The 27,981-nt window shown below is 43.4% G+C and overlaps 1 protein-coding gene across 15 annotated transcripts in view; it reads left to right on the forward strand.

Moving 5' to 3' along the window:
* Window positions 1–27,981, forward strand: part of SYTL3 (synaptotagmin like 3) — a 92,873-nt gene that overhangs the window by 31,293 nt on the left and 33,599 nt on the right. For 10 of the 15 annotated variants that reach the window (XR_012324961.1, XM_073789789.1, XM_073789790.1 and 7 more), the window contains 4 exons: window positions 23,283–23,334; window positions 24,351–24,423; window positions 26,049–26,127; window positions 27,510–27,634. Coding sequence is in view for 14 of the 15 variants with exons in the window: in XM_073789789.1 (XP_073645890.1) it covers window positions 23,283–23,334; window positions 24,351–24,423; window positions 26,049–26,127; window positions 27,510–27,634 (329 nt within the window). In the remaining variant the exon portion in view is untranslated. Of the gene's footprint in view, window positions 1–17,143; window positions 17,234–23,282; window positions 23,335–24,350; window positions 24,424–26,048; window positions 26,128–27,509; window positions 27,635–27,981 lie in introns of all 15 variants that reach the window. The other 5 variants (XM_073789792.1, XM_073789793.1, XM_073789784.1 and 2 more) reach the window with 3 other exon arrangements.

Consider the following 27,981-nt stretch of genomic DNA (forward strand, 5'->3'; position numbering starts at 1 on the left):
GACTGCGTTAGAATTAGCAGATACTGGTGACCATGAAGTGAGCACATGTGATGATGTGAGTGGAGGTGTGTATTTGGTTCGTGGGCCCCGGATGTCTTATAAAGTACTTGCAAAGTTGACATAATGGTGTGATTAGTAACTGGGACTCAAGGCCATGGAGAAAACGGGTCATGCTTTGGTTACAGAAGTGTCACGTCACAGCATGTGAGCTGTGCAGGTAAGAGGATAACTTATCAGGCAAAGGCGCACGCACGTGTCATCAGAATAGAGCAGAGGCAGCGTGCTCTGTACACCCCATCTGTCCACGGTGGTAACATGGGGGGCACCCGTCTCTGATGTGTCACCGTGGGGACTGCACACAGGGGAGCCTGGACTGACCTAGCGGGGATGTGGGTGGCTGGAAACGCTTTTTTTTTTTCTGGTGGGGGGGAATAGTAACAGTTTGAGGTGGAGAAATAAGCCGTTTAGCCTCAACCAAAGTGTGTGTTGGCACATAAAGGAAGCCATTCGTCTGAGTGTTGACAGTCAGCTTTCATAAAAGCACTGTGCACCGAGATTTAGTCGGCGGTAAATTCTCCCCTGGATTACATTCCTGACTCTTCTTACTCAAGAAAAAGTGATGATTCTGCAGTTTATTAGAAATCTGGAGGAATATATAATACTGATGGGAGTGCTCAAGCCAAAAAAAAAAAACTGCAGCGTGTATGATTTTTATCTAGACCTGTGTTTCTCAATCCTTTTTTTCTCTAGTGTCCTCTCTCTAGTTCCCAAACAGCCTTGTTAACACTTTTTTTCCCTAAATATTACCAGTCCATGAAAGTTTCATATCCCAGATATACTGCATAGCTACAGCTATATATTTATGTATGGAGGCCTTTTGGAGCAGAGCACAAACCATTGAGATAGCTAAGATTTTTTTCATCTTCCGTGCAGTGTTTGCTCCCTTGGGGCCATCAGCCTATATCCATTGCATCATCTAAGCGAGCAGTGGCAGTCTGGAGTCTTCCTATACATTTTATTGTTCTGTTTCTTGAAAATACTTTTCGGTTGGGAGGCTAGGGTTTTCTTCAGGCGGTAGGTAGATTCTCATTTTTTTTTTTTTTCACATCTAGTCCTAGTTCATAAAAAGTCTGTAGGAAGTGAAGTTTCTGTTACTTCTGAAACCACCTCACTGAAGACATCCCAGACTTTTTTTAATACATTGTAAGTTTCGGTATCATTACTTCTGATAGGGAAAGTGATTTGCAGGCCAGAATACGTGTGTGCACGTGTCCAGCACTCTTCCTCTTCTGAGAGGAGGAAGTAGGTTATCCTGGTGATAGGAAGGGGAGGAGGAAAGAAATGAGACTGATTTCCCGGGCTTCTGGTTCTTGTCCAGTGACTTTCCACCAGAGTGAAAACATCAGTGAGGAAGAAAATTAGAGGAATGAAAGTCAGCCTAAGCACAAATCATCCTTTTCAGTTTTTGTTGTCTATTCCCAAGGTATAAAACCAACCAAAGAAAAACGACTCCTTCCTTCTCTTCAGTGCTTCCTCAGATGCTGAGGTGCCTCGTTTTCCTACTGTCCGATTTTAGTAGAGTTGGGCTCGGAAGGCGTGGCGAGGTGAAGAAGAGTGCCGTGTTGGGGGTCACGAGTAGGACTGTGCGCCTGACCACAGGTGGGGGGAGGTGGGGAGGAGATGATCAGCAGAGGTGGTCCAGGCTAGGATGCGGCAGGTTTACCTGGACAGGCGGGAACTCTGCCACACTTATCTCTGTCCCCAAAAGAGATTGAACTGAGTTTGGGTGCTCTATCAAGTTGAGGGCCAGGTAGGAAAACAGAAACCACACAGATTTGAAGAAACAATTTAGTTTAGGGAATAGGTTCAACAGGTATTGTTGGAGGACTGGGAAGACAAAAGGAGACCAGCGAGGGAGCACAGAGATGGTGACTGCAGGCAGTACACACTGCCAGGGCCGCTGGTGAAGAGGAAGGGTTGGGCCCCTCCCCGCTCCCTGACTCCCGGCTCCCTTTCTCACTCCCTGCTGGGCCCTAATAGGCAGCCAGCTGCCCCCTCGTGCTCCGATGTGTTTGAGAAAAAGTGTGATTCTGCGTATTCCCTAGTGTGTTTGTCGTAATGGTGTGAACACGGCTCTTTCCAGCCTTCTGCCTCCTAAGCGGAAGCTAGGAAAGTGCGATGGTGGCTTAAACCAGGAAAGGGGACGAGACAGCTCAGATTTGGGCCTCTTTCTAGGCGTTAGTTACCTATTGCTGGTTAAAAATTCCTCCCCAACTTAGTGGCTTAAAACAATTAACATTATCATTTTACATGGTTTCTATCCCCAGCTGAAGGCTTGCCTGGGGTTGGGGGATCTGCCTTCTGGGGGCTCAGGACGCACGTACCTGGCTCGTTAGTGCTGCTGTTAGCAGGGGGCTTCGTTTCCTCCACGCCTAGACCTCTCCACGGGGCAGTTTGAGGGCCCTCACGACATGGCGACTGGCTTCCCGCAGGGCAAGTGACCCAAGACAGACCAAGGCAGAGCTCTTGCGATCCATCTTCATATTAAAAAATTTTTTATTGTGGTGAAATTTATACATGATATGAAGTTCACTATTTTAACCGTTTTTAACTACACAGTTCAATGGCGTTCAGTACATGCACTTGTTCTGCAACCATCGCTACTGTCCATCTTCAGAATTTATCATCCCACGGTCTCCCCTTGCAAAGCCCCTTGTAACCACGATCCTACTTTCTATTTTCTGTCTCCATCAATATCCTTATGGCCTAGTATCAGAAGTCACACCCTGTCACTTCTGCTGTATCCTATAAGTCAGCTCTATTCACAAGGGTGTGGATATCAGGAGGGAGGACTCACTGGGGCCCTTGAGGAGGCTGGCTACCGCATCCTGTATTCCCTATCCCAAGCCTGGGACCTTGGAATCCTCCTTCACTCCTCCCTCTTCCTCCCCAGGCCACATCCAGTGAGTCAGCAAATGCTGCTACTTCTCCTGCCCCCATCTCTTCAATCTTCCTCTGGCCCTTCATTCCCACTTCAGTGCTGTAGCCCCTGGCTCATCTCCATGACTCCACCTGCTTCCCCATACTCCATCCTCTGTGAGGGGGGAGATTTCTTTTCTCTTTTAAAATAAGTTATTTTCTGATTATAGAAGTAATGCCTATTCATTGCAGAATATTTGGGAAATGTAGAACAATAGACAGAAGGCAATAAAAATCCCACCGCTGGTTAAAACTACTGTTAATTAGGGACCTCCCTGGAGGTCCAGTAGTTACAACTCCATAATTCCACTGCAGGGGACATGGGTTTGATCCCTGGTGGGGGAGCTAAGATCCCACACGTCACGTGCACAGACAAAAACCCCCAAAACAAAAAACCCACTGTTAATTGCACACACACACATGCACACACTCTCCTGGCCCTCTTTCTAGGTGATCCTGTGCATGTGGGTGCACATACAGACTTAGCAATTTAAAAAAATTATTTTTGGCTGTGTTGGTTCTTCGTTGCTGCACACGGGCTGTCTCTAGTGGCGGCTAGTGGGGGCTACTCTGTTGCGGTGTGCAGGCTTCTCATTGCGGTGGCTTCTCGTTGCAGAGCACGGGCTGTAGGTGCACGGGCTTCAGTAGTTGTGGCTCGTGGGCTCTAGAGCGCAGGCTCAGTAGTTGTGGTGCACGGGCTTAGTTGCTCCGCGGCGCGTGGGATCTTCCCGGACCAGGGATTGAACCCGTGTTCCCTGCATTGGCAGGCAGATTCTTAACCACTGCGCCACCAGGGAAGTCCCCAGACTTAGCAATTTTTAAAGTGTGTTTGTGGTCAGAGTATATATAGGTTTTTGTCTTGCTTTTAAAATTCAGCTTAGCATGAACATGTACTCATGCTATTAAGACCTTCCAACATACATTCATGACTACATGACATGTATCAGATGGATGTACTACCATTTATTAACTTGTTCCCTCTTGTCTGTGAGTGTATCACTGTATTCAAATTATCATATTGTAGGTAATTCTGCGATGAACAGCCTATACAGGTATCTTGGCATCTCTGTTCATTTCCTTTGGACAGATTCTTAGGAGAATGACTGGTCAGACGTGTGAACACTTGAGAGGCTTGACGTGTTTTGCCAGACTCCCCTCGGGGAAACGTGTGCTCATTCACCCGACCCTGGCAGGTTCGGGTCCGAGAGCGGCCCCCTCATCACACTCTGGCCCCCATTACGTCCTGTCTTCTTGAACATGATTTCAAGTTATATTTGTGATTTTGTTCTGAATGTAAACCTAATATACATTCATTTTAAAAAAAAGAAAAAAGCATAAGCGTATTGAAAATATGGTGACGTCACCCTGAGAACTGTTTATAGTTGGGGCGTGTCATTTCTGTTATTTGGTGAATATATGTATCCATATATGTATGTGGATAACTCTCTACACACACATTTAAAAAAGCATTTAGACTAAGCCATAAGGAATTGATATTCTTAGGTAAAAAAAAATTGAATAGAGGCAATTTTATGAGTTGAGCTAATGTGTTTACAAAATTGGGATCAAATGGTATATAGACTTTTATACTGATATTTCTTCACCTAATAATTTACAAAGAACATTTTTTTCATATCCTTCAATGTCATTTACTATATGATTTCTGGTGACTGCATCTCATTCCATCATTGGAATGTGACAGCATTTATGTAACCAAATTGCTTTTGTTGTAAAGTTAGGGAATTTCAAGTTTTGTTGTTACATTTTGGGGAGCTAATAATATTATTAAAATAATAAATAAAAGTGCAGTGAACACGCTGGTAGGTAAATCCTTGTCATGTCTCTGAATATTTCCAGAAGCAGAAGGACAGATGAAAGCTTTGGAACATTGCCTCCAGGAAGGGTGTACCCTTCTTCTCACCAGTAGGAACTATCCTTAAAAATAAACAACAGCAACTTTGTCATCTGGTAAAACCACATTTGTCATCCAGAATAGTTGCTCGCTGTTTAAATTCTTGTCGTGACTTAATGGGGTTGAATACTTTCCACCTTTCTGACCTTCTGTAGTTGTTCTTCATGTTAAGGGCGTTTGCCCTCTTTGGTCTTGTAGGCTGAGTGTGTATCTTTATGTTTTCTGACAGAGTTTTTTTTTTCCTTGTTGATAGTCACATCTTTCTTTAATGCTTAAAGGCTCCTTCCTTATCCTGCTATCGGTTGGATATCCATATTTACTTCTAATTTTTATGTTTTATTTACGTTCAGCTCTTCACAATGCATCAGGAGGCCGGATCTAATTTTACTTTATTCTCCCAAGCATCGGTTTTCTCAGTGCAATTTGTTCTATAATCAGTCCCTTCCCCATTGGCTTGTAACCCAGGGCCATTGATTTGCACAGCTTCAGGGCACCGCTCACCTTGTACCCCAGCCCTGAGCCCTGGCGGGGTGGCGGGGTTGACCACATGGATGACACTCCCAGGTTTTGAATCCTTTGAGGGTGTGCGCTGTGAGCAAATGAGCAAGTGAATGAATGAAGCAAGGATAGAGCTGTTCGGAGATAAAAGGTGCTGCCGTGTGTAGCAGTGCCCACTGCCACTGGTGGCATCGACCAGGCACCTAAGGACGAAAACTTAGGGTTCTTTTCCTTTGGGGCATCCAGAAACCTACAGCTAAATTTACTGTCCAGTTGAAGTAATTCCAGGAATCAGTATGCCCTCTGTCACCCAATTTCCTTCTTTTATGCTTCTACTTATCTCTTTTAATGGTTCTATTGGATATGTGCCATTTAAGATAAATGCTCCCCAAATTTCCCTCGAAAATAGATAAGGTGTAAGTAATAATCTAATGAAGAATAGGTATTAATTGTGGTAGTTAGTTTTGCTAATTTTCCAACCATTAAAAAGATTTAAAACCAAACAATGAGCCCCAGTTCTCCATTTTTGCAGGGAGATGATATGAAAAGTATTTAAATATTTTGCTCTCCTTAAAATTTTTTTTTCCTGATTATAGACTGGCTTTTTTTCCCCTCTAAGATCTTGTAATTTAATGTTTAGTTTTGCTGTCTTGATTCCTTATATGCCATAGTTGCATTTCATCTGTGGTATATCAGAGGGCAGCTCCCTGCCCTTCTGGTACTGTTACCTCCTCCTCCACTCTCAGGCATTTGGGAATCTCCCTGCAGAGGGTTTTACTGCCGCTTCTGAGGCCCCTGCTCGAGGATCAGCTGAGGACTCTTTCATATTAAATTCAAAGTTGTGATTCAGTGGGACCAGGTGGGACCCAAGAGTATGTACAGACATCCCTTGATATCCACGTGGTTTGGGTCCAGTACCCCTTGGGTACCAAAATCTGAGGATGCTCGAGTCCCTTATATGCAATGGTGTAGTATTTTCATATAACCTGTCCACATCCTCCCGTATACTTTAAAGCATCTTTAGATTCCTGATAATACCTAATACAATGTAAATACGATGTAAATAGTTGTAAATACAATGTAAATACGATGTAAATAGTCTCCAGTGTGCCACAAATTCAAGTTTTGCTTTTTGGAGCTTTCTGGAATTTTTGTTTTTTGAAAGTTTTCCACCGAGGTTGGTTGAATACAGATGTAGATCCTGTGGACACAGGGTCCGACTATATTTAACAAGTCCCCAGGTAATTCTTCTTACGCACTTTAAGTTTGAGAGGCGCTGGTAAAGTAGCAAATTTAATGAACAATTGTGATGGAACTTTTCGATATCACTAATAACTAGAAAGCAAACTGAAACCCATCTATCTTTACTTCCTCTTTTGGCATCTGCTACCATATAAAGATAGTGCCCTCTTCTGGCTCCTTGCTGTACAGGTACATGTTTTTACTTTATTCTTTAAAAAGAGATATTTTTACAACCGTGACATCTTATGACTTGATATTTGAGTTTAAAAGCAGAAAGGTCATGGCACTAATACTTTTAATGCTAGTACTTTTCAAGTTTAAAATGATCAAATGTGATATATAAACAATATATTGTGGTTTTGGCTCTTGTCGATAACTGGGGAAATCGTGTAGGAAGGCTTCACTTTAGACAGAGCCTCTGTTAATGGTCTTGGGGACCTACTATATAACTAACCAGGATGATACTATGCCTAATAATTATGAAGGGAAATAACTTTTCTCTCCCCTTCTCAGTGGTGAATGTGATTCAGTTCTTCGTGTGACTTTTCAGAGTTTTATTCTTGGATGTAGTCCATCTGATCGCAGGGCCATCATGACGGCATCTGACTGGCTGTGTGTGCCTGAAACACTCAGGTTTGTGAATTAAAAGAAGTGGGTACCAGTATGTATGTAGTGACTCTATCACAACACCCTGCCTTTATCGCCTCTCTACTTATTGGCTCAGAAAAGCCCTTCCCCCGCAATTTAGAGGATTCCACAAAAATGATCCAGGCACAAGCGTTCTGTAAGTTACAAATGCAGTGTTTAGTGCTTACGTGCATGAGAGGGTGTCTTTATGAAATCATGTTTATTTCCAAGTATAAAATTTTGCATATGCTTTTGTCTTATTTTAAAGAAAATGTGGCATCTTACTCGGTTGAATATTTTCTTCTCACTACTCTCTTTAGGAGGAAAAGACAAAATAGGTACCCAGAAAAGAGCGTGGTGAAATGATTTTCAGAAGAAGTGATTTTCCCAGCTGATTGGATTGCTTGTCACGTCCCTGACAGATGTTTAGACTGGACCATTTAAACTGGTTAGAACAGAAACTATCAAGTCAGATTATGGTTAATGCAGTGAAGTAAGACCTTGACCTTCGAACTTTGTTTTCAACCAGTGTTTCTAGGTGATAATCTTCTGGAGGCAGGTTCTTGAGTTTGATCATCTTTGGTTTCGTGATGCCTTTGACTTTGTCCATAGCAGCAACTCAAAAATTGAATTGTTTAGACTGTCCAAGTTTCTTGGAAACTATCGATTCACCCCAGATACATATTTTTTGTATCTCAAATATTCGCCAGGAGACTAGGGCTTCCCTGCTGCCTTCTGAGCCGCAGTGCTCCTACCAGGACCATTTCTCTGTCTCTGCCCCTCCCGCCATCCCCCATGCTCTGTCCACTACCCCTTGATAATGAGACCGTCTAGGCAGCCCACGTCTTTGGTCTTGAATTGTCAAGACCAACTTGCTCTCCGTCATCCCTTTTCCTAGTTAAATGAACAGAATGGGAAACCAAGGTGAAATAGTTGAATACGATTTCTGAATTCAGAATTCATATGTTTACATGTTTAGACTAAAATACTGACTAGGGTAGTTTCCAGGGAGTATCTTAACAATTGGACAGTAAACTATTTATATGAATACATTTTTTAAAAGACCAGACACACATACACTTAAACAAGAAATCATTTTATTTTATTTTATTTTTTTTAGGTATTTAGTCTTTATTCTGAAGCTGATAGACAACAGTTTTTTTAAATTTTTTTATACAGCAGGTTCTTATTAGTCATCAGTTTTATACACATCAGTGTATACATGTCAATCCCAATCGCCTAATTCATCACACCACCACCACCCCCCCGCCGTGGCTTTACCTCCTTGTTGTCCATACGTTTCTTCTCTACATCTGTATCTCAATTTCTGCCCTGCAAACCGGTTCATCTGTACCATTTTTCTAGGTTCCACATATATGCGTTAATATATGATATTTGTTTTTCTCTTTCTGACTTACTTCATTCTGTATGACAGTCTCTAGATATATCCACGTCTCAACAAATCACCCAATTTTGTTCCTTTTTATGGCTGAGTAATATTCCATTGTATATATGTACCACATCTTCTTTATCCATTTCGTCTGTCGATGGGCATTTAGGTTGCTTCCATGACCTGGCTATTGTAAATAGTGCTGCAGTGAACATTGGGGTGCATGTGTCATTTTGAACTATGGTTTTCTCTGGGTACATGCCCAGTAGTGGGATTGCTGGATCATATGGTAATTCTATTTTTAGTTTTTGAAGGAACCTCCATACTGTTCTCCACAGTGGCTGTATCAATTTACATTCCCACCAACAGTGCAAGAGGGTTCCGTTTTCTCCACACCCTCTCCAGCATTTGTTGTCTGTAGATTTTCTGATGATGCCCATTCTAACTGGTGTGAGGTGATACCTCATTGTAGTTTTGATTAGCATTTCTCTAATAATTAGTGATGTTGAGCAGCTTTTCATGTGCTTCTTGGCCATCTGGATGTCTTCTTTGGAGAAATGTCTGTTTAGATATCCTGCCCGGTTTTGGATTGGGTTATTTGTTTTCTTAATATTGAGCTGCATGAGCTGTTTATATATTTTGGAGGTTAATCCTTTGTCCATTGATTGATTTGCAAATATTTTCTCCCATTCTGAGGGTTGTCTTTTCGTCTTGTTTATGGTTTCCTTTGCTGTGCAGAAGCTTTTAAGTTTCATTAGGTCCCATTTGTTTATTTTTGTTTTTATTTCCATTACTCTAGTAGGTGGATCAAAAAAGATCTTGCTGTGATTTATGTCAAAGAGTGTTCTTCCTATATTTTCCTCTAAGGGTTTTATAGTGTCTGGTCTTATGTTTAGGTCTCGCATCCATTTTGAGTTTATTTTTGTGTATGATGTTAGGGAGTGTTCTAATTTCATTCCTTTACATGTAGCTGTCCAGTTTTCCCAGCACCACTTATTGAAGAGACTGTCTTTTATCCATTGTATATCCTTGCCTCCTTTGTCATAGATTAGTTGACCATAGGTGTGTGGGTTTATCTCTGGGGTTTCTATCTTACTCCATTGATCTGTGTTTCTGTTTTTGTGCCAGTACCATATTGTCTTGATTGCTGTAACTTTGTAGTATAGTCTGAAGTCAGGGAGTCTGAGTCCTCCAGCTCTGTTTTTTTCCTTCAAGACTGCTTTGGCTATTCGGGGTCTTTTGTGTTTCCATACAAATTTTAAGATTTTTTGTTCTAGTTCTGTAAAAAATGCCATTGGTAATTTGATAGGGATTGCATTGAATCTGTAGATTGCTTTGGGTAGTATAGTCATTTTCACAATATTGATTCTTCCAATCCAAGAACATGGTTTATCTCTCCATCTTTTGGTATCATCTTTAATTTCTTTCATTAGTGTCTTATAGTTTTCTGCATACAGGTCTTTTGTCTCCCTAGGTAGGTTTATTCCTAGGTATTTTATTCTTTTTGTTGCAGTGGTAAATGGGAGTGTTTCCTTAATTTCTCTTTCAGATTTTTCATCATTAGTGTATAGGAATGCAAGAGATTTCTGTGCATTAATTTTGTATCCTGCAACTTTACCAAATTCATTGATTAGCTCTAGTAGTTTTCTGGTGGCATCTTTAGGATTCTCTATGTATAGTATCATGTCATCTGCAAAGAATGACAGTTTTACTTCTTTTCCAATTTGTATTCCTTTTATTTCATTTTCTTCTCTGATTGCTGTGGCTAGAACTTCCAAAACTATGTTGAATAATAGTGGTGAGAATGGACATCCTTGTCTTGTTCTTGATCTTAGAGGAAATGCTTTCAGTTTTTCACCATTGAGAATGATGTTTGCTGTGGGTTTGTCGTATATGGCCTTTATTATGTTGAGGTAGGTTCCCTCTATGCCCACTTTCTGGAGAGTTTTGATCATAAATGGGTGTTGAATTTTGTCAAAAGCTTTTTCTGCATCTATTGAGATGATCATATGGTTTTTCTTCTTCAAGTTGTTAATATGGTGTATCACATTGATTGATTTGTGCATATTGAAGAATCCTTGCATCCCTGGGATAAATCCCACTTGATCATGGTGTATGATCCCTTTAATGTGTTGTTGGATTCTGTTTGCTAGTATTTTGTTGAGGGTTTTTGCATCTATATTCATCAGTGATATTAGTCTGTAATTTTGCATCTATATTCATCAGTGATATTAGTCTGTAGTATCTTTGTCTGGTTTTGGTATCAGGGTGATGGTGGCCTCATAGAATGAGTTTGGGAGTGTTCCTTCCTCTGCAATTTTTTGGAAGAGTTTGAGAAGGATTGCTGTTAGCTCTTCTCTAAATGTTTGATAGAATTCACCTGTGAAACCATCTGGTCCTGGACTTTTGTTTGTTGGAAGATTTTTAATCACAGTTTCAGTTTCATTACTTGTGATTGGTCTGTTCATATTTTCTGTTTCTTCCTGCTTCAGTCTTGGAAGGTTATACCTTTCTAAGAATTTGTCCATTTCTTCCAGGTTGTCCGTTTTATTGGCATACAGTTGCTTGTAGTAGTGTCTTAGGATGTTTTGTATTTCTGCGGTGTCTCTTGTAACTTCTCCCTTTTCATTTCTAATTTTATTGATTTGAGTCCTCTCCCTCTTTTTCTTGATGAGTCTGGCTAATGGGTTATCAATTTTGTTTTATCTTCTCAAAGAACCAGCTTTTAGTTTTATTGATCTTTGCTATTCTTTGTTTCTATTTCAGTTATTTCTGGTCTGATCTGTATGATTTCTTTCCTCCCGCTAACTTTGGGTTTTGTTCTTCTTTCTCTAGTTCCTTTAGGTGTAGCATTAGATTGTTTATCTGAGATCTTTCTTGTTTCTTGAGGTAGGCTTGTGTAGCTATGAACTTCCCTCTTAGAACTGCTTTTGCTGCATCCCATAGGTTTTGGATCATCGTGTTTTCATTGTCACTTGTCTCTAGGTATTTTTTTATTTCCTCTTTGATTTCTTCAGTGATCTCTTGGTTATTTAGTAGTGTATTGTTTAGCCTCCATGTGTTTGTGTTTTTTACATTTTTTCCCTGTAATTGATTTCTAATCTCATAGAGTTGTGGTCAGAAAAGATGCTTGATATGATTTCAGTTTTCTTAAATTTACTGAAGCTTGATTTGTGACCCAAGATGTGATCTATCCTGGAGAATGTTCCGTGCGCACTTGAGAAGAAAGTGTAATCTGCTGTTTTTGGATGGAATGTCCTATAAATATCAATTAAATCTATCTGGTCTTTGTGTCATTTAAAGCTTGTTTCCTTACTTATTTTCATTTTGGATGATCTGTCCATTGGTGTAAGTGAGGTGTTAAAGTCCCCCCCTATTGTGTTACTGTCGATTTCCTCTTTTATACCTGTTAGCAGTTGCCTTATGTATTGAGGTGCTCCTATGTCGGTTGCATATATATTTAAAATTGTTATATCTTCTTCTTGGATTGATCCCTTGATCATTATGTAGTGTCCTTCCTTGTCTCTTAATAACATTCTTTAGAGTCTAGTCTATCTGATATGAGTATTGCTACTCCAGCTTTCTTTTGATTTCCATTTGCATGGAATATCTTTTTCCATCCCCTTACTTGGTCTGTATGTGTCCCTAGGTCCGAATTGGGTCTCTTGTAGACAGCATATATGTGGGTCTTGTTTTTGTATCCATTCAGCAAGCCTATGTCTTTTGGTTGGAACATTTAATCCATTCATGTTTAAGGTAATTATTGATATGTATGTTCCTGTGACCATTTTCTTAATTGTCTTGGTTTTTTTAAATATTTAATTATATATTTGGTTGCACCAGGTCTTAGCTGCAGCAGGCAGGCTCCTTAGTTGCGGCTCCAGGTCTCCTTAGTTGCAGCATGCGAACTCTTAGTTGTGGCATGCATGTGGGATCTAGTTCCCTGACCAGGGATTGAACCTGGGCCCCCTGCATTGGGAGCGTGGAATCTTACCAACTGCGCCACCAGGGAAGTCCCCTGTTTTGGGTTTGTTTTTGTAGGTCCTTTTCTTCTCTTGTGTTTCCCACTTAGAGAAGTTCCTTTAGCATTTGTTGTAGAGCTGGTTTGGTGGTGCTGACTTCTCTTAGCTTTTGCTTGTCTGTAAAGCTTTTGATTTCTCCATTGAATCTGAATGGGATCCTTGCCACGTAGAGTAATCTTGGTTGTAGGTTTTTCCCTTTCATCACTTTAAGTATATCATGCCGCTCCCTTCTGGCTTGTAGAGTTTCTGCTGAGAAATCAGCTGTTAACCTTATGGGAGTTCCCTTGTATGTTATTTGTTGTTTTTCCCTTGCTGCTTTCAATAATTTTTCTTTGTCTTTAATTTCTGCCTGTTTGATTACCATGTGTCTCGCCGTGTTTCTCCTTGGGTTTATCCTGTATGGGACTCTCTGTGCTTCCTGGACTTGGGTGGCTATTTCCTTTCCCGTGTTAGGGAAGTTTTCGGCTATAATCTCTTCAGATATTTTCTTTGGTCCTTTCTCTCTCTCTTGTCCTTCTGGGACCCCTATAATGCGAATGTTGTTGCGTTTAATGTTGTCCCAGAGGTCTCTTAGGCTGTCTTCATTTTTTTCATTCTTTTTTCTTTATTCTGTTCTGCAGCAGTGAATACCACCATTCTGTCTTCCAGGTCACTTATCCATTCTTCTGCCTCAGTTATTCTGCTATTGATTCCTTCTAGTGTAGTTTTCATTTCAGTTATTGTATTTTTCATCTGTGTTTGTTCTTTAATTCTTCTAGGTCTTTGTTAAACATTTCTTGCATCATCTCTATCTTTGCCTCCATTCTTTTTCCGAGGTCCTGGATCATCTTCACTATCATTATTCTGAATTCTTTTTCTGGAAGGTTGCCTATCTCCACTTCATTAAGTTGTTTTTCTGGGGTTTTATCTTGTTCCTTCATCTGGTACATAGCCCTCTGCCTTTTCATCTTGTCTATCTTTCTGTGAATGTGGTTTTTGTTCCACAGGCTGCACGATTGTAGTTCTTCTTGCTTCTGCTGTCTGCCCTCTGGTGGATGAGGCTATCCAAGACATCATTTTAAATTGAAGAACTCCAGGTTCATTTTTTATTGTTGTAAAATATACATAATATAAAATTTATGATTTTAACTATTTCTAAGTGTACAGTTCAGTAGTATTAGTAACTTTTCATTGTTCTTTAACTACTACCACCATCTATCTCTAGGATGTTTTCGTCTTGCAAAACTGCAACTCTGTACCCATTAAACAACTCCTCCGTCCCTTCTGCCCCCCTCTTGCAGCCTCTTGACAACCACCCTTCTACTTTCTGTCTCTATGATTTTGATTACTCTAAGTAGCTCATATAAGTGGAATCATAATATATTTGTCCCTATTTTACTTAGCATGTCTTCAAGTTTTATCCATGTTGTAGCATATATCAGAATTTTATTCCTTTGCAAGACTGAATGATATCTCATTGGATGTATATCCCACATTTTGTTTATCCATTCATGTAGTGGACACTTGGGTTGCTTCTACCTTTTGGCTATTATGAATAATGCGTCTGTGAACACTGAAATATCTGTTCAAGTCCCTGCTTTCACTTCTTTTGTGTTTTTACCCAGAATTGGAATTGCTGGATCAAATGGTAATTCTATGTTTAATTTTCTGAGGAACTGCCATTTTGTTTTTCCCTAGTGGCTGCCCCATTTTATGTTCCTACTTAGAAATTCACAAGGGTTCCAATTTCTCCATATCTGTGCTAACACTTGTTTTCTCTTTTTTATTGTTGTTGTTGTTTAAGAGCCATTGTAATGGGTATGAGGTGATATCTAATTGTGGTGGTTTTAGGCATTCAGTCTGCCTTTATTGGGTATCTGCAAGCCTGACATTTATTCAGTTCTGTGTATGGATTCTTTTTATTTCTTGATGATTTATATATATATATATATGTGTGTGTGTGTGTGTGAGTGTGTATGTGTGTATATATGTGTATATATATATGTATATATCTCAAATGTTTACCACCATAAAGTTAACACATCCTTCACTTCACATAAGTACCATTTTGTTGTTGTTATGGTGAGAACATTAATGCTCTACTCAAAGCACCTTTCAAGTGTACATGTAGTATTGTTAACTATAGTCACCATGGTCACTATACATTAGATCCCCAGAACTTACTCATCTTATAAGTGAAAGTTGGTAGCCTTTGACCAACATCTCCCCATTTCCCCCAGCCTTCAGCTCTTGGCAACCACCATTCTCCTCTGTTTCTACAAGTTCAGTGGTTTTAGATTCCACATATAATTGACATCATGTGATACTTTTCTTTCTCTGACTTATTTCATTTAGCTTAGTGCTATCAGGGTATTTCCATGTTGTTGCAAATATCAGGATTTCCTTTTTTATGGCTGAATAATATTTCATCGTGTGTGTGTGTATGCCACATTTTCTTTATTCATTTATCTGTTGATGGTTACTTAGACTGTTTCCATGTCTTGGCGATTGTGAATAATGCTGCAATGAACGTGGGACTGCAGATGTCTCCTTAAAATAGTAATTTCATCTCCTTTGGGTATGTACCCAGAAGTGGGATTGCTGGATCATGTAGTAGTTCTATTTTTAAAGAAATAAACGGAGGAAGCTTCATACTGTTTTTCCATAGTGGCTATATCATTGTGGTTTTGATTTACATTTCCCTAATGATTAGTGATGTTTAATATCTTTTCATCTGCTTATTGGGCCATTTCTGTGTCGTCTTTGGAGAAATGTATATTCAAGTCTTTGCCCATATTTGAATTGGGTTGTTTTGTTTGTTTCTTGAAAAGGAAGAAGAAAGCTGGAAGACTCATACTTCCTGATTTCAGAACTTACTATAAAGCCACAGTAATCCAAAGAGTGAGGCCCTGGCATAAGGGCAGACGTGTAGACCAGTGGAATAGAATAGAGATCCCAGAACAAAACTCTTCCGCATACGATTAAGTGACTTTTTTTTAATCGAAGTATAGTTGATGTACAATATTATATAAGTTACAGGTGTACAACAGTGATTGACAATTTTCAAAGGTTATACTCCATTTATAGTTATTATAAAATGTTGGCTGTATTCCCTGTGTTGTATAGTCAAGTGATTTTTGACAAGTGTGCCAATATCATTCAATGGGGAAAGGACAGCCTTTTCAATAAAGGGTGCTGGGAAAACTGGATGTGTATGTGTAAAAGAATGAAGTTAGACTCTTACCTAACACTGTAAACAAAAGTTAAAGGATCAAAGACCTAAAAGTAAGACCTAAAACTATAAAACTCTTAAAACGGGGAAAGAAGACATTGGCTTTGACAATGTTTTTTTTTCTTAATTGAAGTATAGTTGATTTACAATGTTGTGTTAGTTTCAGGTGTACAGCAGAGTGATTCAGTTTCATGTATATATTCAGTTTCATATATATTCATATCTATAATTCTTTTCAAATTCTTTTCCATTATAGGTTATCATAAGACATTGAATATACTTACCTGTGCTGTACAGTAGGTCCTTGTTGTTTATTTTATATATAGTAGTGTGTATCTGTTAATCCCAAACTCCTAGTTTATCCCTCCCTACCCCCCTTTCCCCTTTGGTAACCATAAGTTTTCTATGTCTGTGAATCTGTTTCTGTTTTGAAAATAATGTCATTTGTAATTGAGAAAAAAGATTCCACGTATAGGTGATAACATATGTTATTCATTTTCTCTGACTTACTTCGCTTAGTATGATAATCTCTAGGTCCATCCATATTGCTGCAAATGGCATTATTTCATTCTTAATGGCTGAGTAATACTCCATTGTATACATGTATCACATCTTCTTTATCTGTTCATCTGTCGATGGACACTTAGGTTGTTTCCATGTCTTGGCTGTTGTGAATAGTGCTGCTATGAACATTGGGATGCATGTATCTTTTTGAATTAGCGTTTTCTCTGGATATATGCCCAGTAGTGGGATTGCTGGGTCATATGGTAATTCTATTTTTAGTTTTTGAAGGAACCTCCATACTGTTCTCCATAGTGGCTGTATCAATTTACATTCCCACCAACAGTGCAAGAGAGTTCCCTTTTCTCCACACCCTCTCCAGCATTTATTATCTGTAGACATTTTGATGATGGCCATTCTGACCAGTGTGATGTGATACCTCATTGTAGTTTTGATTTATATTTCTCTAATAATTAGTGATGTTGAGCATTTTTTCGTGTGCCTATTGCCCATTTGTGTATCTTCTTTGGAAAAACGTCTGTTTAGGTCTTCTGCCCATTTTTTCATTGGATTGTTTTTTTGATATTGTTGTATGAACTGTTGATATATTTTGGAAACTAAGCCCTTGTCAGTCTCATCATTTGCGAATATTTTCTCCCAGTCTGTAGGTTGTCTTTTGTTTATGGCTTCCCTTGCTGTGCAAAAACCAAGTTTGACAAGGTCCCATTTGCTTATTTTTGCTTTTATTTCTATTGCCTTAGGAGACTGACCTAAGAAAACATCGCTACGACTTATGTCAGAATATTTGTCTATGTTCTCTTCCAGGAAATCTGTTGTGTCATGTCTTATATGTAAGTCTTTATAAGCCATTTTGAGTTTATTTTTGTGTATGGTGTGAGGGAGTGTTCTAACTTCGTTGATACACATGTGACTGTCCAACTTTCCCAACACCACTTGCTGAAGAGACTGTCTTTTCTCCATTGTATATTCTTGCCACCTTTATCAAAGATTAATTGACCGTAGGTGCATGCATTTATTTCCAGGCTCTCTATTCTGTTCCATTGATCCATATGTCTGTTTTTGTGCTAATATCATGCTGTTTTGATTACTGTAGCTTTGTAGTATTGTCTGAAGTCTGAGAGGACAGTGATTTCTCAGATATGATATGAAAGGCACAGGCAACAGAAAAAAGAAATAGATAAACTAGACTTCATCAAAATGAAAAACTTTTGTGCATCAAAGGATATTATCAACAGAGAAAAAGTCAACCCAAGAAATGGGAGAAAATATTTGGAAATCGCATTTCTGATAAGGGATTAATATCTAGAATCTTTAGGATAGAGAACTCTTAAAACCCACATTCAATTTTTAGAGAAAATTAAAGGCTGTGGAAAAGCAGTTTATACCCATTTATCCCCAGGTTCGCACCACGCCTGGGCCAATTACCTTCAACCTCAAGTGTCTCTTTGTGGAAGAGTTACTGCCCAGATCTTGAGGATTATTACTAACACAGAAGCCATCCAGAATTTCTGCTGATAGAATACAGGGAGCTTAATTAAAGGGAAAAATTATTTTTCTTTCTTGCAGCTAAGCAGAAGAGTAATGTCTAGTGGCAGAAGGACACTGGATGAGATACACTTTCTGCCAGCAGGATTATAAATCTATTCATTTCAGTTCTTCTGGCAGGCATTGGTGGCTGACTCACAGTTGTGCACTGTGTCTCCTTTCATCCTGGAATGATGTCTTGGCCCCAGTGCTATCTAAGCTGAAACTTCTATAAGGGCTAAAATATACCTAAAAAGGCTCTGGAATCCAGCTCTGAAACCATTTATGACAGGATATCAAGATTCTTCACATTCTGATTCTTCTGATTCTTCAAAAAATTCTTCAATTTTTTTGGAGAGATTTTTCCACTTTGCATAAGTGAGCCAAAGGTTGGTTTAAAACTTTATTGTCCTAGAGACCTTTTCTTTCCTATGAAAGAAACAAGTCCTGAAACAGATTATAATTGTCCAATACCCACCCCCCGCCAACACACACACCGAACCTCTGGTTTTAGTCACCTTTTTCTAGCATTTGGAGGGTACTTAAGCTCCAGTGTGGGCCAACCCTCAGGACTGTCGCATACAGTTGTACAGGTTGGGCACTGTACAAGGGAGCCACATCTGAGGGGCTACTGTTCACATCGTAGACATCCTAGGTTTGTGTGTATATTGTGATGATTTTTCTGGAAGATGCAGCAGAATGTGTTCTAACAAAATCCATATATTACAACCAACCCTTAGGGGTGGACAGAGCATCTTTGATGGAGTGTATTTGTATAGTTCCCAGGGAGGCTCTGTGTGGGTAGACCTACCTGCGCTCTGCTTTGGGTCACACCTGGAACTGCACAGTATGGTTTCCTACGAAGGATGCCTCTCTCCCACTCCATGGGCCCCAGCAGAGAGATGGCTCTGGGCCAGGCCACCCTTCCGTTTGTTGGCCTTGTCTGTTCGCTCCACAGCTGTCCGACATGGCTCTCTGGGTGTCCGTGACTACGTGGGTGAAGGGCTTCTGTGGGGCCTTACAGTGTAGGAGGGGAAGTTAACGACCATGTCTTGGAAAAAGACTAAGCTACACAGATCCCGTGCTTCAGGGTGTGAGGCCCTGCAGTCACCTACGACCACGTGATGTGGCTGGTTGACAGAGTTGCACTGGAGCATTCCAGGGAGTCTGCCATATGCCCTCTTTCCTGGGAAACATGTCACCCCAGAGAGAGGTGTCGGGGTGACAGGGCGTGGCATCTGTGGCAGGACCTGAGGCCCAGGGTGCTGGCTGGTAGGCAACTGGTGTTCTCGGCCAGTGTCACACTCGAGCCTGGCTCAAGATGGGCATCCGTTCTAGAGGACTTTTTATGAACACCTGAAGTATGTTGCCTTATCGCTATTGTTTTTAGATGGGGAAGTAGATACAGTATATACGGTAGTCCTTAGATGTATAACGATGCCACGTATGTGCTTGTGCCAGTTGCAGGTTGCTTTTTGATCGAGAAGCCTCTGCTCCGTCCTGCGGTTCATGGGGCTGCTTATAGCATCATAAGCTCCTGCTTCTGAGCAGAGGTCGTGTCCCGTTATCCTCATCTCTGTAAAGAGCCCGTGTGTATTACATGCAATTAATGTGAACAAATGGATGAAATTAGGCCAAGTGGTGAAAAAATGGCGACCTTGTTTCGTACATATTTGGTACGGCTTATTAAATGATGTCACGCTTCTTGTTAAAATAGCGTTGGTTTCTATTGTTATTTATTGTAACCACCTCTGCATGGCAAGCCCTCTGCTGGGTGCTGGGGACACTGAGATACATACGACAAGGCCCGTGTCCTCAAAGTTGTCACCATCTAGTGGGGGAGACAGACATATGCCAGTGATCGCAGTGCGGTCAGAGGAATTTCAAAGCAAGTGTGTGTGGCACCCATGAGGAGACCAGCCTGGTGAGGACAGGCCCAGAATCTGGAGAATAAACCACTAGAAGGACAGAGCAAGTGGTGTGGAAGAGGTGCAGTCTCGTGGGTGTGGGGCATCAGGAAAGTGCAGCTTCAGCTGGACCTGCAAATGGGACGGGGGTGGCAGCAGGTGGCACTGGGCAGGTCGGTAGGGACCGAATCACACGGGACCTCTGTAGTAGTTTTCCCCGGCTGCCGTAACCAAGTGCAAACTGGGTGGCTTTGAACAGCAGAGACGTATTGTCTCACAGTCTGGAGGCTGGAAGTCCAAAGTCAAGTTGTCAGAGGGACCATGCTTCCTCTGCGGGCTCTCGGGGAGAATCTCTCGCTGCCTCTTCCAGCTCCTGTCGGTTCCCAGCGACCCTTGGTGTTCCTTGGCTTGTGGACACACCACTCCAGTCTCTGCTTCTGTCGTGACACCGCCATCGCCTCCTTACATTTCCTCTGTGCCTGTCTGCCTCTGTGTCCAAATTTTCCCTTTTTACAAGGACACCAGTCCTATTGGCTCAGGACCCGCCCTAATGTCCTCACCTGAACTTGATCTGCAAAGGCTCTATCTCGAAATAAGGTCACATTCACAGTTGCCTGTGGGTAGGGCTTCAACATATCTTTTCATAGAGGACACAGCTCAACCCTAAGCAGCTTTCTTATGCCGGTCGAAGTTTCTTTTGTAGCCACTTGGGTTGCTAGCAGAGGACAGGACGTCGTGTGTGCTCCGGAGGGTGGGTGGCAGCAGGGAGAGCTTGAGCCCAGGACCCGTTGCACAATACCCGCGAGCCTCGGTTTTCACTTATAGAATTGGGATGACACTTGGTGACGAACCACGGAGCAAATGCATGCAGAGTGCCCCGCACAGCCCCTGGCGGACAGTTAGCTTCTAATAAATGCCACTGCGCCTCCCTGAATGTGCCCCAAAGCCTAGGATCCTGGGGGCCCTGACCCACAGTTGCTCCCTGTGAGGCCTAACGAGGCAGCCAGAGCAGGGCCCCAGCCTGCCTGTCAGGAGACCTTGGGGGAAGGGGGGGCGTCTTTCCACGAGCATTTCCTCATAGTAGTAACATGCATTAAAAAAAAAAAATGTTAACAAGTAAATATTTAGTGCTTTTTAAGGAAGCCTCTGGTAAGAAATGGCTGAGGAACAGAAGGGGAAAAAAAAGCAAAATGGCAATAAACAGGGACAGAGCCACAGGGCGGCGCTCCTCAACCTTCAGCGAGCAGAGGCCCACCCTGCAGGGCTAGGTTGGCCTGGGACTCTGCATTGCTCACAAGCTCCCCGCCGGTGCCCTGCCGAGGGCCGCCATCCACACCTGGAGCAGCAAGGACGTGGGGCAAACTAGGTCCCACGGCCCAAACCTATCCTTCTGCCTGTTTTCTTCCCATGAGCTAAGAACGGGTTTTACATTTTTTAATGGTCAAAAGAATAATACTTGTGACACACAAAACACAGGAAATTCAAATTTCGATGTCCACTATCAGAACACAGGCACGCCCCCACTCTAACATTGTCTGTGGCTGCTGTCCCAAGTGCAACGTTGAGGGCATGAGACAGAGAAGGCATAGAGCCTAGAATGTTTGCCATCTGGCGGTGCGGCCCGGTGCAGCCAGCAGGGGGCAGCAGAGACCTGTGCGTGGGCTGGGCCTCCTGGGGCTCAGGACGGGTATTTAGAAATGGGACAGGGCCTAAGCTGGGGTTTAGGAGGGAGGTACGGGCCTGAGGTAGAAGGGCAATTAGCCTGGGGAGGTGGGGCGGGGTAAGTGGAGAACGGGCTGGAGGCCCAGGGATGCCAGTGGGGCTGGGACCTCCGCGAAGGCAGTAGGGAGCCACTGGGGGACTGTAAGCGGAGGAGAGAGCATCAGCTTGGAGGGAGGGGCTGTAGCTGGTGGCTGTGCCTCTGGGAAGCGACCACAACAGTCCAGGGTCGAGAGGACGAGGGGCTGAGGTGGCAGGGCAGTGGGGGGGGGGCCGGCAGCACCTGAGCTGTGACACAGCCCACCGTTCGCCAGCGCCCTGTCCCCTGGATTCTGCATTTTCACCCAGGACAGGCTGGACGAACGGCGTCTCTCTCTCCTTTCTCTTTGCCTTGTTTTTCTCTGCTTTCGCAACTCCAGTGCACTTAGGGTGGCTGTCTTTTTGCTTCTGGCCTGGCTCTCTTCTCTCCTGTGGGTCCCGCAGGTACGGGATTTCACCCATTAGTAGCTGGTTCTGCTAGCTGAGCACTCAGCCTTGGGGTGAGGCCTTTTTTGTTCTTAAAGAATTATTTTGTGGTGGGGCAGGGACATGGCTCAGAGACTCCTGTTAGAATTTGGTGACCACCATTGTGAACCCCAGAAAAATGCACATGGGCAGGTGGACTCAAAATCTGAGATAGGATTTCAGGGCCGATGTGCTCCCTGAGCCGCCTAATTTAGGACCCCTGACGGGGTGGCAGTCAGCTCAAGGTCAGCTGAGGGGTTAGCTGTCCCCAGCTTTAAGGTTTTGGACTTGATATCAGAGCCATATGCCCTCCTCCCAAAGGCCTCCCTGTAATTCCTGATTGTCTTACTATCCCCGCCCTTCCTCCTGTCTTATGGAGAAGACATGAATACCTGTCTGTCTTTGGGATGGATTAAAGCCTTCCGAACACACAAGACGGGAGTTCCACTGACCTCCTAGGATGGCAGGTCTGGCGGTTCTCAGCTGTGTTGGGCATCGTGGAGCCTCTAGGGAACTTCCCAGAGCAGCAGAATCCACTTCTGGCCTCCAGCTGGGGTCGGGGTGGCAGTGGGCTGACCTCTCCCTTTGCATTGGGTCAGGAAACATTGTGTTCACAGAACTGCGGACTTGGAGAATTCTATTTTGGGGGTCTTAATACATCATAAAATCCCCTTTCCTTGAAACAAAAAGAGTACTATTATCAGCTGGAGTCTTATTTAGGAACTTATTAGCCTCTATAACTAGAAATAAGTAGATTACATTTTTTAAAAGATTGAGTTAATCTCCATAACAAAGAATGTTTAAAAGAATGTAGTCATTCCGTTATGAAATGTTTCCAAAGGACAAATGGAAGCTTAGAAGCATGAACTGGTTTTCAAATTATCCAGAATTTAGAAATCTAATCCAGCATCAACTTTCAATAAAAGCGGTCATTTCCAGCAAGTGTGGTCTCTTACTCTGTGTGTGTGTGTGTGTGTGTGTGTGTGTGTGACAGCAGCTTTAGTGGAACATTTGAATGTACAATTTCATGATTTTTGGTAAATGTATGGAGTTACGCATCACTACAGTCTGATTTTAGAGCACCTCTGTCACCCCAAAATGGTGTCTTACTTTTTCATCACAAGATGTGATATTAGAAAAATAATTCTAATTTATTACATCCTGTATCTGCATCATCTAAGCTATATTCTTAGTAATAAATGACCTTTATTGTTATCTCTTCCAGGCAAGCATGAGACAGCTGGAGCAAAGCTCTTGAAATCTTATCAGAAGCTGAGGTGAGTGTTGTCAAAGGACAGGCCGTCCTGGGCCCTCGGGCTAGAGCACTAAGGACGTGCTGAAAGAACTGACAGATCTCTTGACTTTCAGATGTCACTGCTTTGGAATGTAACTTTTTTTTAAAAAGATGATAAAGTGCCTGAGAAAGATTCAGAGATGTTTCCAGATTCTTATGAAAAGCTAGAAGGAGCTAGCGTAGGATTTTCTCACAAAACATTTTGTTCCTTGAATTCTGAAATCTTGTGAGCAAACTAAATATTGTTTCTGATGGCGCGTCCAGTGAGACTCTGAACCAAGCCTTTGCCTTTATGAATCATTCATGTCGCCAACATCTTGCCCAGCGCTTGACACCTTGGAGACATTTGTGGAATAAACCTTGGTGGATTTGAATATTGGCCTGAGACACAGTAACTTTACTGAACGCCCAGCCGTCCTGAAGCTATAGCAGTAATTCACACACCTGACTGTACTGAATTTATTACAGTATTCCTGGAAGCTCTCCACCAGCAGCTTTTTTCTTGCTCATGGTGAGATTTTCCAATCTCAGGACTTTTTCATTTTTTTACTCCATCCCCCCACCCCCACCCCCACTTCTCTTAGCACAAGCTTCTAATTGCTCTTATGGTCAGTTTTTACGTCCATGACATGTGGGGAATTCTGCTGCATGGTGTCCCCTGAGAGGGCGCTCAAGGCCACACGGCACACACGTGTGGAGCCCGGATTCCACAGAGCCGGTCCCGAGCACCCCAGCTATTCTGCAGCACACAGATGGAGTGCAACGCCCAGACCTTAGACCACATGACGCCCATTTCCCACATTCCAGCCCCCAGGGAATCAGGCCCTGTGCAGAGCAGATCCAGGCAGGCTGCTGACCCCTCTTCTGAAAAGTGAGGCAGTGTTTAAAAAAAAAAAAGGCAGAGAACTTGAATTATAGGATAAATACAAATGTTGTGTATTTCTAAGACTAATATTTGAAGACTCATATCTCCTTTCTTACCCTTGTATTTTTCCTCAGCAGCAAAATTTCCGTGGTTCCTTCTTCTCCACCCCCTCTCAGTGGAAGCCAGTGCGGCGGCGGCCCTGGCAGGGTAACGTGCCTGTTCTGTGTGCCTCCTGGGAAGGGGAAATGCGAGAGGAGGAGAGGGGGAACCTGCGAGCTTCAGCCTCACGGCAAAGGGATCCAGCCGTGGCTGGAGTGGGTCATAAGGCGAGAGAATGGGGGCCCCGATCGGAGGCTGGGGAGTGCTGGGCCCTGCCTGGTGTCTGCACTTCCATCACGCTCTGGGGGCCATGGGACCATCCCCCGTCCCCCGCACTGTCAGTGGACGCATGTGCTGCCTGTACCCCATGTCCTCGCCTGCACCCTGCATCCCCATCTTTTTACTCTTGTCATTTTGTTGGTTCTCTCCCCTAACTGTGCCCTTGAGCGTGGGGTTCTGGATGGGCTGCCACGTGTCAGGGGTCTCTGGGGGCGGAAAGGGAAATACAGGTTGATGCGCAGGTGTGTGATTCGCAGGCCTGGGAGTATCTGGAAATGTGCGTGTGTGTCTTTGAGGGTTCGTAGGCGCTAACATAAGACCAGGACTGTTTCCGTCCAAGGAAGTTAGCTGTGTGATCATGGGGGACTTACCTGGGCTTCCACCTGGGAGGTGGAAATAATTCTTCTCGTCTGGTTCACCTCCCGTGGGTGGTGTGAGAAATTAACAAAATAACGTCTCTGCTGGTACTTGGAAACTGTAAAGTGCTATAGAAACACATGGTCTTGATTATTTTCATTGTTATTACTCTGTGTATTAAGGGGAGTAACTATATCTGAACAAAGGAGGATATACCTGTCTGCTGGTGAGAGAGACAGAATGTGTATTCTTTTTTCAATTTCAAACTGAGACCCCGGAGTGACCTTCGAAATTCTGCTCTACTTTCTCCTAGAGAGAGATTTCAAGTGCTCTGAAGTTACTCAAGCACAGATGTGCTCAAGACATATTCCTGGGGTGGGTGGGTGGATGGATAGATGGATAGGTGGGTGGGTGGATGGATAGATGGATAGGTGGGTGGGTGGATGGATAGATGGATAGGTGGGTGGGTGGATGGATAGATGGATAGGTGGGTGGGTGGATGGATAGATGGATAGGTGGGCGGGTGGATGGGTGGGTGGATGGGTGGGTGGGCGGGTGGGTGGATGAGACTCGCACAGGGGAGGGATCCCATTTCTGTTGTTTCTCTTCCTTTTGCTTCTCTCTTCTGTTGTGGGAGGTGGAGCTAACCATTGGCTCCAGTCTGCTTACCTTGTCCCTGGTACCACCCTCAGCCCTGTGTCACGTGCATTCTGCCTGTATTGGCGTCCCTTCTGTGCAGAGCTGGGGTGGGGTCCTAAGAGAAGGAGGCTAAAGAAGCAGGAGTTTACGTGGCACAGTCTTCGAGCCCATGAAGTGTCAGCTGTTATTTCTATGAGGTAGTTGCTATCTTGTCACCAACCCCGTGGTGATGCCCCTGCCTTTAATGCAGGTGTCAAAACTCAGAGGGGAGAAGCTGAGTAAAGAGAGGACAGTGCCCTCTGCCCCAGACACACACGCACGTCCGCACACAACCCGAGAACGCACACCCACCCTCGCCCACATGTGCCTGGGTTTGGGGGTTGGCGGCCTGGAGGCTGCCAGGGGAAACAGGTCATCAGACATAACTCTCATTCTCTCTCCTTCTGTCTCTCTCTTAGTTCCAGGAACTTGGTCAGTTTAAAGGATTTAATAAGTCTGTGGAAAATTTGTTCCTGTCTGTCACCACCCACATGAAAAGTAAGTGGATGCTTCTCCAGGGGTTCTTCTACCACCGTCCAGGCCAGCCATTCCCACTGGCCAAGGCCTGGCCGGTGACCTTGGCTGGGGAAGGGCCACTCTCTGTCTCTGGCTCCTGGGGAAAGCCACAGCCCTGGGCCCTTCACCCCTCCACCTCTCCACCTGTATTTGCATCAGCGACAGCTCTGAGGGCTGGTGTGTGTTGGGACCTTTCTAGCTGCCTGGTGTAGAAGGATGCCCCAAAGAGTCCAGACAGTAGACTTGAGAACAGTGTGGTTGGCACTGCTCTCGGAGAGGAGGGGCTCTGACACATCCTGGGGGGAAAGATGAATACCCGGGCGCTTTGGCGAGCCATGTGCAGGATCTCCTCTAGAGAAAAGAGATGATACACAGCCTTACCCCTGCTCAGTGCATGCAGGAGATGCCTAATAAATAGCAAAGCCTGAGGACTCATGGTGGATCAGAAGACAGAGGCGTGCTCTGGAGTTGCACCGTCCTATATGGTAACCTCTAACCGCACGTGGCTCTCGAAATGGGGCCGGAGTGAAATACACGTTGAATTCCGGAATCTTAGTATCGAAAAAAGAGTGAAATTTTTCATTAATAATTTTACTATCGATTATATATTTTCACAATACATTGGATATTTTGCATTAAATGAAATATAGTATTAAATGAAATATAGTATTAAAATTAATTTTACCTGTCTCTTTTTAGTTTTTAAAGTGAGGTTACTAGAATATTTAAAATGACATATGTGAGCTGTATTATCTCCCTGTTGGACGGTGCTACTCTAAAGGTAGTTTCAAGATAGAGACAAAGATCTCATGGGAAAAGGAAGCTCTTTTTAAAGGATGCATTCACCTTTGAGAGGCTCTCACTGTGTGTGGGTCCTTCCTCTTCCCTTCACTCATCTTTATTCTAGACTATTATACTGTAAAAGAAAAATTTTAAGTCACCTTTTCAGGGTTTGCTTCCTGAAATGGTTATAAGGATACCCCAAGTCTTGCTTTCATCTCAAGATGTGGTGTCTAGTTATACAGTCTTTGTAAAAAACCAGCTGGTTTGTTCGGCTGCCTTCTTTGCATTTGGACAACCGGACACTCGGGACATGTGCCCTGAATGCAGAGTAACCTGGGTCGGGAGGTCGCCCGTGAACCCCACCCTGACGGTGGCTCCGCCTGCAGAGATGTGGGGACACACAGTCACCCACGTTCAGGATCCAGCCCCTCGGTCCTGTGCAGGTGCCCCGGGTCCAGCGCGGTGTTGGGGACTCTCCTCCTGGCCCCAGAGCTCGGGGTGCAGGAATCCCGGAGGAGGGTTCCCACAGGTCCTGGCAGAGCTGCGCGCTCCCACCTGTCATCCTTGTATTGATTTTCTAGAACTCTCCAAGTCGCAGAACGACATGACCTCTGACAAGCAACGCCCAGCTGTGGGTCCCAGGCAGTGTGAGGGCCGGTCGGAGAGGAGAAGCCAGTCCGACACCGCGGTCAACGTCACCACCAGGGTATCCCAGGCCTCCGGCCGCCCCAAGATCACCCTTCTGCCCGTTTTCTCCATAGGTTTCTTCGTGCTCTTACTTCATAGTTAACCAGCAAGCAGTCTGAAAAACGTACTTATAAACCCGTCCATTGGCTGGGGTGTGGGTACAGGCCAAATGAGGCTTAAGATTCAATTTTATTGAATTTGGAAAGTGGTTCAGAACAGGGAAAGGCTTCCACCTCCTTCCAAGCCCCCGGGGCTTGCACGTGACCCCCAAAGCTCCCTGCTGGCTTCAAGGCCACACGAAAGGCAAAGGCAGGCCTGCAATGTGCCCAGTTATTCCTGGTCTGTGGATACACTCGTTCTGTCCTA

This window comes from Tursiops truncatus, chromosome 12, assembly GCF_011762595.2.
Source record: "Tursiops truncatus isolate mTurTru1 chromosome 12, mTurTru1.mat.Y, whole genome shotgun sequence".
Taxonomy (NCBI): Eukaryota; Metazoa; Chordata; class Mammalia; order Artiodactyla; family Delphinidae; genus Tursiops; species Tursiops truncatus.